The sequence below is a fragment of the Falco biarmicus genome, chromosome 12 (genome assembly GCF_023638135.1).
Source record: "Falco biarmicus isolate bFalBia1 chromosome 12, bFalBia1.pri, whole genome shotgun sequence".
NCBI lineage: Eukaryota > Metazoa > Chordata > Aves > Falconiformes > Falconidae > Falco > Falco biarmicus.
The window spans coordinates 21,808,083-21,821,403 of NC_079299.1; the positions used below are offsets into that span (position 1 = coordinate 21,808,083).

The 13,321-nt window shown below is 40.5% G+C and overlaps 1 protein-coding gene across 8 annotated transcripts in view; it reads right to left on the minus strand.

Annotated features, from left to right (window-relative positions):
• Nucleotides 1–13,321, minus strand: part of LTBP1 (latent transforming growth factor beta binding protein 1) — a 216,750-nt gene that overhangs the window by 42,457 nt on the left and 160,972 nt on the right. For all 8 annotated transcript variants that reach the window (XM_056356801.1, XM_056356797.1, XM_056356798.1 and 5 more), the window contains 3 exons: nt 9,729–9,851; nt 6,952–7,074; nt 2,552–2,674 (listed from right to left, as the gene is read on the minus strand). In XM_056356801.1, coding sequence (XP_056212776.1) covers nt 2,552–2,674; nt 6,952–7,074; nt 9,729–9,851 — 369 coding nt within the window. The remainder of the gene's footprint in view (nt 1–2,551; nt 2,675–6,951; nt 7,075–9,728; nt 9,852–13,321) is intronic.

Genomic DNA, 13,321 nt, shown 5'->3' on the forward strand with positions numbered 1-13,321 from the left:
GCAGCTTGGGGAAGGATAGTATCTGTATGAGGTGCGCAGGGAAACATCAGTGCGCTTCACGCAACACCCACATGTATAAAGTTTTCTTGGAATTCATAGTAAATGCCGACCGATGACACACTTCCTGAAGCTCCCTGAGAGTCAGGGAAGGTGGGAGATCCGCGACGACAAGGATAGTACGGTACCTTCTCAGGACCCGCACTGTTCTCGAGACTAAGCTGTCAGTTTCTTAAAACTGCCAGAAAAATACTGGAAACCAAACCAGCTGATTACGTCAGGCAGAATGATGTACCAAAAGACAGGAAAGCAAAATTAACAATGTTGGGGAAATTGAGTAATTCATCTGAAAAAGCAAACTGCACACTTTCTAATGTTTTGGACTCTTTTCAATTTTGCTCTTTACCAGAACGCATGTTCCTAATTTCTAGTCTAGTCCACATTCAACTTGCAGACACTGCAGTCTGATAAAGTCGCCAGTTTAATTCAATAGCTCTCTACTTTCAATTATGGTTTCCTTTGAACATAATAAGGCTATGATCAAGTCACCTCATTTTTTATTTTTATTTTTTTCTCCAAACAAAATCAACAGCTTAAAAGCATTCAATCCTTTTCCCCCCAGGCCATCAGCTTTTTTGGGTTCATCTCTGACTCTCTTCAGCTAATCAACATCCATTTTGAATTGTGGGCACCAGGATGTCAGTGTACAAAAATGTGCCAAGAGGAGCTGTATGAGTGCAAAATGGAGGTAAGACACACTTGCGTACTCCTGCTGGATATTCTGATTTTTTTTTTCAATCTTCTGGGGAGTGCATTAGTCCTACTGACAACAAGGTTGCGCTGGATGCTGATATTCAGCTGTCTCTGACCCCTAAATGCTTCTCAGCAACTGCACCCCAGAAGGAAGTCCACTACCTCACAAGCATGACTGAGATTTCTTCTTCAGTACAGAAGTGGATATACTGAAATGCACATTGTTTGCTTATACCAGTATACCATGTGGTCAAGGTCATTCTGCCCTAGTGGCCTATTATCTGGATCTTTTATCATGCCCCTAATCTCACCAGGTAAATTCTCTCAAAAATTGTATGTTTTTTTCTTGCTATTACAGAACTCTGATAGAACTAGCTTTCAATCATTTAAAAATGTCTCAGTTTATCTGCTGCTTAAAATATTTTGAAGGTACTGTTGAAATGCAAAGAAGTCATCATTTATGATACAAGTATGGCTAGTTTTGATCAGTACAAAATACGGGCCAAGAAAATATATTGAAGATTTCCATCTTTGACAAATAAAAATTCTACTATTGCATCCTGCAACAGCTTAACAACAAGCAGTCAACAAAGTAAAAGTCTAACCATACTTAATTCTGCTGGTCAGAGGCCTCCCTTTATGTTCTTTCACCGTGTCCACTCCTTTGCTATTCTAGCTTGTCAGTATTCCGTATATCAGCTCCTCCTTTCTTCCTTCCATTTGTTTTGATATTGATCTATCTATTTCTCAAGCAGTTTCACTCCCCTCTACAGCAACTTGTTATTTTTCAGAGCTGGTGGTCTTCTTAAGTGTGGTGCTCTCACCTGAAATGATTTCCAATTTTCATTCACATTTTTCTGTTAAAAATACTCTGTGTCCCTTAGCTGGCTCACAAGTGCTTTCAGTTTTATTATATTTATTCATTTAAAACACGAAGTTGATATAGTACTACTTTACATAGTGGAGTGGTATCAAAGCTGGCATTGATTTATAGCTTATGATCAATTCTCTTTGCCCTGCTAAAGCAAGGTCTACTTATAGCACTTCTGTATGTTAAACACCTCATTTTCTGAATTAGAAGGCAGTCACATAGAATACTCAGAACTTTTACTGTTGGTCACAAAATCTTCAACATCGATCAGCTAGAATACAGTCTCTCAGCTCAAGCCTAAGTGGTGCATAAGAGAGCAGCCAAAGCAAAGTCCAGTCCCCTGCTCCTCCCGCCATGCAGAGCACAAACATGCTATCACTTCCCAGCTGTAATACCATGGTTCTCGTTTCATGAAAATGGAGAGCAAAAGGGAGCAGCGAGGCACGCCTGGATGTTGTGCCAACGTGGAGTTGGGTTCATTCACAACTAAAAGCTGGGAAATATTTTTCTGGGTTTGGCAATGCTGACTCAGCCTCAGATAACACGTTCTCTTCCCTCCCCACCCATCTTCCACAAAGTACTGCAAGCATTTCAGATGTGAGAGAGGTTTATCTGATGTGACGTGACACTAACTATACTGCTCTTCCTGTTATACCACGGGTTCACAAACACAGAAGGTTCTGTCAAATGTTTCCAGGTTTCGGGAAAACGCAGCACTGTATCTCTGTTAGTTCTAATATAGATTCTCTTTCAAGTCAGGAAGGCTGAGATTTCAGCCTCTTGAAATAATTTCTCAGCATATATTTACAGAGAGCCACATAAAATCAGTAAGAAAGTACTAGAAATGACAAATTAAACGACTTTATCTTCCTTAGCATGATGCCACATTTGTAGTAATGATCCAGGTATATTTTTATAGTTATTTCATACCTTGACATCCCCTATTTGCTATCTGCTGGAAACCATCTGGACAAGTGCATTTGTAAGACCCATCAGTATTCATGCAGTTTCCTCTGAGGCAAATATCACTGTCTTGAAGGCATTCATCAACATCTGAAATAAAAATGTAATTGTATTGAATGGTGTAAAAACTGGTGAAACTTCTAATAGCGATACTTTGAAACTAATGTAGCAACTTGAAGCTACCATGCCCTTTAATAACAGCATGCATGTGTGGAAATCCAGTTTGCTACACTTTAGAGTGTCCTTTTAATTTCCCTTTCATCATATCATCAAAATTCTATTTCTAGAGAGCTTTAAAACTTGAGTTTGTATGTCATTTATTCCTAGCAAATATATCTAACATGCCATCTGCATCTCTCATGAAAGCTACCACAACAGAACTTCATACCACTCTCTACCCTGCTGTAACAGTGACTGCGGTGCTACAGCAATGCAGTTAAAAAGAGTGCCAAGCAGCTATGTGTTTAAAAGACAGGTACAAAAAATACCTACTAATGCAAATTTGTACTTTCCAATCTGCATCTTTGGGCATGTTTAGACGACTACACAGAGATCCCTGGGTGGGAAGTGACCTTACTCAGACAGCCCCCAGAGTATGGGCAAGCCCAAGCACAGCCAGTGTGTCACCCCAGAGGAGGTTCTTCTCCGCAGGCTACTCACAAAACCGCCACGTGGACAGGAGGCCTGTAGGACAGGGATCGCACTGTGTGTACTGCCGTGCTAGCAGTTACTTTTGCATGCAGTTCATGTGATGCAGTACACCATTTCGCAGGCTTAGCAGCTTGGACATGAAGCTTTTGCACAGTGCTGCACCCAAGCCATAAACCCAGCTGGAGTCAAGGCACTAGCTCCCAGCTGCCTACACAGCAAATTCCCAGCATCAAGCCTCGGGCTTGTAGACTCTGCCCTCGTGTCTTGACATCCATGGGATAAACATGCTGATGGACACGTAACAGGACAAGTTTCAGGACGCAAACTAGATACAGAGTAATCAAATATTTCAAGAACAGGACACTGGCATTGTCTCTACCTAGTGGCTTGTCTTCCTCTTTCTTTCAAAGGGCTTCAAGGCAACCCAATGGAGGAAAGAGCACAGCTACTGTGGGTGCAGGATGAACTCGGCTAGTGCCTACATTCCTGTGATATTACAAGGTTTTGTTTCACTACAGCTAAAGATCACAAGGTGTTTGATGACTGTGCCTCTAAGTTTTAAAGGCAAACAGCAAACGAAAGAGTCAAAAGAAGCATCTCATAAGCAACTTTCCCTTGCCTCCACAGTGCCCTGCCTTGTAATTCACTGAGCCTATTGCTCTGATAATGTTGATAGTTTCCTTTGAAAAACAGTTATCAAAGACTTTTTCCACTGCCTCTGATTATTCTGATTTCTTAAGCATGAATTCTAGCTGATTAGAATTACAACTTTTTCCTGTGTTGCAGGAATGAATAACAATTGTATTTAAAAAAAGAGGACATGACCTCACTTCTACACTTATCTCTGGAAAGCCCACACTACATGAGAGTACAAATATTGTTGGGATTTAATCTATTTGATAAAAATAAGAAATAGGGGTAGCTTTCTTACATGAATGAATGTTATTGCAGATAAAAAAGCACTTAATGCTGACAAAGTTGTGACCTTTTGATAACCACATGTTTTATAATAATTTTCAACTGAGAAATAAACTGTGGTTTATTTAAAACAGCAATTAATTTTGACAAGGAGCATGAGAAAAAATTAATGACTCCCTTGGGCTGAGTTAATGCCAAGTCTCACAACAAGAAGGCTTCTTCTGCCAAGTCCAGTCAAAATGCATTATTATCCATATAGGATGCAAACCTCTTCTTCTCTATTGAATCTTCACAGGTCCTATGGTTGCTGCACAAGAACCTCCAGAAAAATCAGACAGTAACTCGTGCTTGAGATGTTCAGTGCTTTTTACCATCCTTTACACGCGCATGTCTTCAGCATTTTGGCTACCAAAATCTCTGATGGCTCCTAAGAGAACACTGGAGCCTCCTAGGCTTCAGATTGACTTTTCCAGTAATCCCAGTTCTTTGAGACATACAGTCTGTAAGTCAGCTGGTACATGTTCATACTGCCTGTCAGTTGAGACAAGGCCACAGGTGCGCTCACACTTTGTGTTCCCTCATATTCAGAGCAACAGAGAGCAGAAAGTCTCAGTGTCTCTCCATCTCAAGAAAAATACGCTGAATGAGAGTAAGGCAGAAAGACTGACTGGCACAGGCTGCTTGAAGAGATGTTTGGAATCGCATCTGCTGAAGCCTGCTCAGAGTAGGTTAGATGAGTCTATTCTGCCTTCCGGAGGCAGGAAGGACCAGTGATCTCTTCCACCACATTTTTCTTTGATTCTTGACACAGTTAGCTCTGCATCTGTTGCGACTCATGAAGATCTTGAAACCTGGTGACAGCAAAATTCTTTGACACAAGTTTCTAGCGCCTTGCATCAGCCCACATTTCTTGAAGCTGATGCAAGCGATGCTGTGTTCTGGTTTCAGCTGGGATGGAGTTAATTATCTTAGGAGCTAGTAGGTGCTGTGTTTTGGCTGTGATGTGAGACTTTTCCTCAGGCCTTGTTAGTAAAAAGGAATTGGGAGGCGGCACAGCCAGGTCAGCTGACCTGAACTAGCCAAAGCGGTGTTCCATACCACAGGACGTCAGGGCTGGTATATATACCCGGGGGTTGGCCGGGGCGGGCAGCTCGTTCCTTGGGGACTGGCTGGGCACTGATCAGCAGGTGGTGAGCAGTTGCATTGTGCACCATGTGTTCCCTTCTTCCTTTCCCTCTGGATTTTATTCTTTCCCTTCCCCTTTTCATTATTACCATTATTGTCATCATAGTTATTATTGTTCTTTCATTTTTATTCTATCTAAATTATTAAATTGTTCTTACCTCAGCCCTCAAGTTTTACATTCCTTTCCAACTCTTCTCCCCATCCCTCGGGGTGAGGCGGGAGTGAGTGAGTGGCTCTGTGGTACTTAGTTACCAGCTGGGGTTAAAGCACAACATGCTGGTATTCACCAGGAACTCTGAGAAGATTGCGCTGAGTTCTTCTATGACCAGATTCTCCAAACAGGTCAGTACCAAAGAGTATCAGTGTGCTGAGGAGATTTTATAAGATATCCGTATTCCTTGGTGGTGAGAATTTCAAGAGATGCTGTCACTCATTAAATGTGGACAATCCAGTATCATCGTTGATGATAAAGCCTAGTCTGATGTTGCAGGTTTCTCTTGAGAAGACAGCATATGCTTGGCTCAGGGGGAACTGCTCTTCTACCTAGAATACTTGGAGTGAAGGATTCCTGACTTACTGCTGTGGGGGAGAAGGTGGGAATGGCCTTCTAGAGCGCTGGGCGCAGGATAACCGAGCAGCAGAACACGATTGGGTAGAACAGCAGTAAGAAGGTTCATTTTCTGTGGCATCAGCAGCTACATAAAGCACACCAGACTGGAAAGCTTTTATGTGCTAATACCACATTTATGGTATGGTGAAACCTTAACTGAGAGTTCCCCCCCACCCCAGGGTGAGACAAGGAAACGACAGAGGTACAATCTTTTCTGGAATTCACTAGGAAGTAATCTCACAAGCTCAAGGTGACCATGAGTAGTGTGGTAGACTTACCGTATCAAGTAGTATAGCCAACAATGGAGAAGAGGGAGTAGCTTTGAAATAATTAATTAAAATAAAATCTGTTTGCCAATTAGTGGACAATTAAATTGTTCTGCTTGAAAGATAATATAATGTTTATGTTTTCTATAACACAGCATTTCTCCCTACATTTACTGTCCATCTTCCACCTCTTATTTTTCTTTTAACAAGCTCAGTATATAGACTGCATTCTAAGACAGTGAAAGCTGTGGGCTCCAGCAGATCCCCTTGGAGCTCATCTTATACTACATATTTTCTCCTGCCAGTGCACATGTGGATTGTGGTGGCTGGCTACAGGTTCCCAAAACCAGCTGGAGAAGAAGTTTTAACTTAGTAGGCCCCTGTCTGCTGGCAGAAGCTTTTGTAATACAGAATCCCTGTGTCAGAACTTGAGCAACAAGGTTTGGCAACACTTAATTGTTTTTGGTAACGATGTCAGCTGCTCTCCCAATCTTACTGTTGAGAACACATGTGCTGATTTTTTGTACGTGGAAAGATGACAGGGACTATTTCTAAGAATCCATTAAATATGTGGCTGTGTAGGTGGGGACTGTTGAATGGTTGACAGTAAAGTATAGAGAAAGAAAGAGGACCAATATATGTTTCTGCCCCGTTCTCAAAAGTGTTCATGCCTATAGCTGAAATACTTAAGATCTAATTGAAAAAAATGAATCAGTAGCTTATGTCTACAAGCTTACCTTCACACTGATCTCCAGTAGATGACAATGTGTAGCCTTGGCTACAAATACATCTAAAAGACCCTTCTGTGTTCCTGCAGCGTCCATTCATACAGAGTGATCGGCGCTGGCATTCATCTATATCTGTAGCAAAAGAGACAGCGAAAACATAACACATCTGAAAATACCAATTACTAATCAAACGGTGCAATATCAGAGCAGAGTGTCAGTATCCAGTCTTCTTCTAGGTCTTATTAACAAATGTGTACAGTCAATATGATGCATAAAAATATGTGAAATTGCAGACTGGATGTTTTCCTTGAGATGACTGCATTCAGCATTCTCTCCTGTAGTGTTAATATATCCCTCAATGCACAAACGGGTACACACAGACACACAAGTACACACACATGCTGCTTGACAGCTGCTTTTGTTTCTTTTATATCTGGCAAAGGTAAAGCCAACCACTCCAGTGAATCAGCAAAACCCACAAAATACTTTCCAGCAGGATCACCACCTTTAAACAGGGTGTGGTTTTGAGAGGCACAGGGACAGGCTGTTCCTCTATTGAATTGTACCTTAAGGCTCCTTTAAATGCTTGCCTTGTAACAGTATTAATCCTGTAAGTATGGGGCAACATCTCTTTGCTTCCACAGCCACTGCTAATCCCTCAGCACTTCAGTTCTCATAAACTGGGGTCAGCCTGGGTTAACTAAAGGACTTGAACATCAAACTTAAATTTTCCTATGAAAAACTCAGAATATTGGAGAGGAGTGTCACTTTGAATTCAGAACATAGCACATGTCTTGTTTGAGCTGGGAAGCCTGTTTTCCCTCCCTTATTTATAAAATACTCATTAAAGAACAGTAATTAAATTGATACGGTAGGTTCTTACTCACTTCTAAGACAGGCACAGCTGAATGTCTTTCTGAAAACATACTCCAATTCAAACAGGACAGAGTTACTCAATGAGGTTTTTCAGATCTATGTTATGGCTACATAGTCTGACCTCTGGAGTAATGGTCCCTTGTGACCACAGAAATGCTGAATTTAAGGATCACCGAAATCTGTGGGGCTGCATGAAGCATCTGGGCACGTGTATGGGTCCTTACTTTAGAAGGGTGCACTTTAAGAAGAACAGTCTGCACATGCCAGCGCGGCTTGGCAAGGGCCTTTTTCCATGAAAGGCTCAGAGGAAGCAGCAAACTTTGTCTACATACTTTCCCCAAGGCCAAATGTGCTGTGTGTCCGGGACAGCACATTTAACTCACTCAAAACACTTAACTTACACTGATGTTTTGTTTCAAACTTCCTGAGAAATTAATGTGAACTATCATTCAGTTTTACTGTATTATTTTTAGCACTCAGAAGTCTGAAAGTGTTTGGTGCTATAGAGACAAACTTAGGGAAGGGTAGGGGGAAAGGAAAAGAAGAAAAACCAACATCTGAAAAGTAATGTTCAGGTTTCTGTGTGCTTCCACAGCTTGGAGGCATTCCCCCTGATTTTCACCTTTAGGGAGAAGTTTCCAGAAGTCCCCTCTCCCTAAAGAGAGGGGCATTTATACCTCCTGTACACACCCTAGGTTCTCTCTCAGACTGCTCTGCTCTGACTTCAGACCTAATTTTGATCCACTGGAGCAATCCTGATGGGAATTTTAGATGTAGAAGAAATGTAGTGCCTGACACTTTGGAGGTACAGGTACTGTTCTTAGAAATACACCACCAAACTCTTTCTCTCCTGGATGTGCTACTTGAAATGCTGTGACACAAATGCAGCCATCAGCTCTGTTAACCGATGCTGCTGGGTTCCAGGAGGGTGCAGCCTGGGTTTTTTGGTTCCACTCACCAGCACGAAAGAAAGAAAGAAAAAAAAAAAAAAAAAGACAGAAAGAAAAGCAGTTAAGGCAGCTGTCCTGGTTTCAGCTGGGATAGAGTTAGTTTTCTTCTTAGTAGCTGGTGCAGTGCTGTGTTTTGGCTCTGATGTGAGAACAATGTTGATAGCACACTGAGGTTTTTAGTTGTTGCTGGGTGATGTTTATACTACATCAAGGACTTTTGAGTTTCTCACAGGCCCTACCAGTGACAGGGCTGGAGGGGCATGGGAAATCGGGAGGGGACACAGCCAGGACAGCTGACCCAAACTAGCCAAAGGGGTATTCCATACCATATGACGTCACGCTGAGTATATAAACTGGGGCAAGGAGAAGGAAAGGGGGGGGGATATGGCATTATGATGTTTGTCTTCCTGAGAACCATTACGTGTGATAGAGCCCAGCTTTCCTGGGGATGGCTGAGCACCTGCCTGCCCATGGGAAGTGGTGAATTAATTCGTTGTTTCGCTTTGCTTGCATGTGCAGCTTTTGCTTTACCTATAAAATTTTATCTTAACTCTCGAATTTTACATTCCTTTCTGATTCTTCTCCCCATCCCTCTGGGTGAGGGGGAGAGAGCGAGCAGCTGCGTGGTGGTTGGTTGCCGGCTGGGGTTAAATCATGACAGCAGCGAAAGCCACTGTCCCCAAACTCCCAAAATGACAGAAATGCCATGGGTTTTGCAGAAATGGCAATTTAGCAATGGAAATATTACTGTATGGTCTTGATTTGCTTTATAGCAAATGTTAAAATCTACAATGTGTCCGTGAAAGCCATAAAATAGAAATACATTTTCTTACTTTTTTGGTTATTTAGCTTCAGTGTTGTACATTTGTGGTCCTCCATTTAAAGGAATACTATTAGGTGAAAAATATTATTCTAAAATATAAATGCAGCCTTCTGAATTGTAACCATACTCTTTCCTACCTTCACACTGATCCTCCGATGCAGAGAGTTTGAAACCTTGGCCACAAATACATCTGAAAGACCCCTCCATATTTTCACAACGTCCATTTGTACAGAGATTACCATACTGACATTCATCTATATCTGTAAATATAAAGAAAGTATAAGTGTGTGATTAACTTGGGTACAACCATCTTTCAGTTGAGCCTGGGAATTTTTTCAAGTTCTGCCATAAGCATGGTTAATACTCAGTTTTCCTGTATATTTTGACCTTGACAACTCTGCAGCAATTCTGATTTTAAAAATTTGAACCTGATTTGAACTTGAGCTGCCTGCTGCTTGAACACTCAACTATACTCAGTGCCTACATGACTAAAACAATGCTTTCCATCCCAGTCCTACAAGGACTGCAGTTTAGGCTAACAAACCTTCTTCTTCCTGTTTCTTGTCTTTTTTTAAATCGGGGTTGCACTATGAACTACCTGTGTCCACATCATCCTTATCTGAATAAGATTATTTTGCCCATGATTTTCCCACAGTAGCTTAAAGCAATGTAGCTTTAGTATAGAGAAGAGGTCAGCAAGTGCTGGCACATTCATTCTTGCATTACACAGATTTACTCTTAGGATATGTACCTGTGATACAAGCAGTAGCAGCTGCTAGTACCTTATAACCGTTATCACGAATCCTTCTGCTACTGCAAGGAACAGTCCAGAAAAGTTGACAGAGCTCAGGCTGGCAAGACTGTGTTAGAAGCTATTCTCTCTGAAACTATTTTTTAAAGATGTGCTGTCAGAACCCCCCAATCTGCTGCCTCTGCTTATTTACCTGGGGCTTACATACAGGTCCTCGGGAACAAGCAGGTCCTCTCGGAAGCTAGAAGACACCTCAACCACATTTTCTGCTATTGAGTTTTTCCTGTTTTTTAAAGCTAGGTCAATTAATGTATAGGATTTAAAGGAGTTCTCCAGTGCATAACTAAAGACTACAGAACACATGTACATGTGAGACCTTCTCAGAGAACATTTTTCAAATTGACTTTAAAGGAGGCAGGCTCTAAAGGACTTAGCTGACATCTGAGGAATTTCAAGGGGATTTCTGCCCTTCATGCAGGTCCCTTTGTAAGGCTAATCTATACAGGTGACATGGAACTCCATTGGATTATGCCTTTAATAACAAAAGTTTTAAAAGAAAAATCTCTCTTCCTGGTCAAAAACCATCCTTTATTTACAGGAGGACTTGAAAGAAACTTATTTTCTATAAGCTAACCCATAGACACCTACTTTCATCATTCTCTGTAAGAACGGATTAACTAGATGGGCCATTCTCTTTAGCTAACATGAAATTTCTATGTCACTATTTATTAGTTTCAAGAATTCCTTCTGAATGCAATTTGTAGAAATCAACAAAGAAAAAAGTAAACATATAAACAAATAACACCTTTTGTTATAAATAGAGCCAGAATTAATTCAGTATTATAAAATAATCAATATTGTCTTTTTCCTAGGAGTCATTTTCATTTAAAGAATAAAAGATTAATTTTCAACTTTTATTTATTTATTTTGGCAATGTAGTTAACACAAAGCAGGTGTCCTTGTTTGTGTGGAAAAAGCTGTAATTTTTAGCTTCACTGATGCAGAAAAAGAATTACATCTTACTTGCTTTTATGTGCCAGAAATCATATTACTCTCAATTATTTTGTCTTTTGCCACCACAAAGCACACAAAAATCAATCAATAGAAAAGAGTAAAACTACTCATTATTTGAGGCACTTGAACTATTTAGGCAGCTGTAGCACAGGAAGAACTGGAAAAAGATAAGTGGTCTTTAAATCATCATCATAGCTCTTATTAGCTATTCTGAATATCTGCAGTAACTATTTTCCTCATATGTATTTATCATTCATGGCTTTTTATGAGCACCTGTACAATCTGACTTTGACAAAGCCCATCTCACCCCAGACACAAATGCAATCACCATTACTGTCCATATTTCAAATGACCTACAACTCTTGTTTCCTCACTCGAGCCTTTAAATCTGTAAACAAGATGCCTAGTTGCAGCCTGGCCAAGACCACAAAGCAGCATTCTCCCCAGAGATGACAGCACAGAACCACAGGTGCTCTGCCATGGTAGTTCAGCAGGTGAAACTGCTTACACCTTTCTGCAAGACTAATTTCTCAAGTCCCTACTGTTGCAAGATGTGCTCACTCAACAAAACACCACCTTTGCTCTCAATGTGTATGATCGATGCTCTAATTCAAGAATTTGTTAAAACACAGAGAACCTAATTCAGCAGTCAGGCAAGCAAATTTCCAACTGAATAACCTCATTCTTACAGATTAATTTCCATCTACTTATCTCCGAGCTTCTTGAAAACAAAGCCTGCAATATTTCTGATTTTTGGATGGGACTCAAAGATCAAGAGACTTTCACATAAAGCCAGCAGAAAAGCATGGAACAGAACCTATATCTTAAGAGATGAAGTCCAGAGCTGTAACTGATTCTACTGAAGCTCCCTATAGTACAGCTAGAGGTATATGGCTCAGCACTGCTGACCTCCGTACTAGTTTTGAAATCTTCTGATAGGGTCCTTGATGCTGTACAAGATGAGTATTGTTAACCACATAGCTGCAAAATCCATCACAGTGATAAACATGAGGATGAAGTGGTCCAGAAAGTTTTGTCAATCTAATTTTTTTTATTTATTCAACACAGAGGAGTGTGCTCTAGATTCATGTACTACTTTACTGTCATTCTACATCATGATTTATCACTTTATTTGAATGTGCACATGTGGAGAAAGATGGAAAAAACCAGTGATTGCAAGTAAATTTAAAAAAATAATTATTTCAAATACTCCCTGTATGACAAATGCATTGAGGGACCTGGAACAGTAGTAATTTCAAGACAATGAGGGGGCAGGGTGTGCAGGTGCCATTTTTCATTTCTTTCAATATGCATCTCACACCGTATATACACATTTAATTGCAGTTTAGAAGGGAAAGTTTGAAGTGAAATGATTGACTTGCCTTTATGAAACAAAAATGGCTATGATCCTGGCTTTAAATCCTGGAAGATTACAGTATCAATAGCATCAAAGAACTGTAGAATTGTTACACTAGACTTTCTAGGGCACAAAGTGCAGGCAGAGGAATGAGATGAGGTTAAAAAAAAAAAATACTGAAAATGGCACTAGGGAAAAGCAGCAGAGCTGCAACTGACCTAAACTAACAGCAGAAACAAATAAGTTTATGGAACAGTGGACTTAAACACCCTTCATAGATAACTTGGAAAATATTTTCCTTTCCAGCATATTTAGATTGTACATTATTGCAAAACTACAGATTTAAGGCAAACTGTCTGCATTACACGTTCTAAAATGTGTATGGCTCATTTCCAACATGATATAAGTCTAGGACAGACAGAAAATGAAGACTGATCACATCATTAAAGATATGAAAGAGATGTCTAGGCTTAGAACATTTCATAAAACAAAGGAAAAAGGCAAACTACATGCAATAATACAAGGAAAAAAGTATCAGCAACTTGGAACCAAGACTTAGCCCTTACATGACTTAGTTCTCTTTGCAAATCTGAGCAGAGCAGCAACTT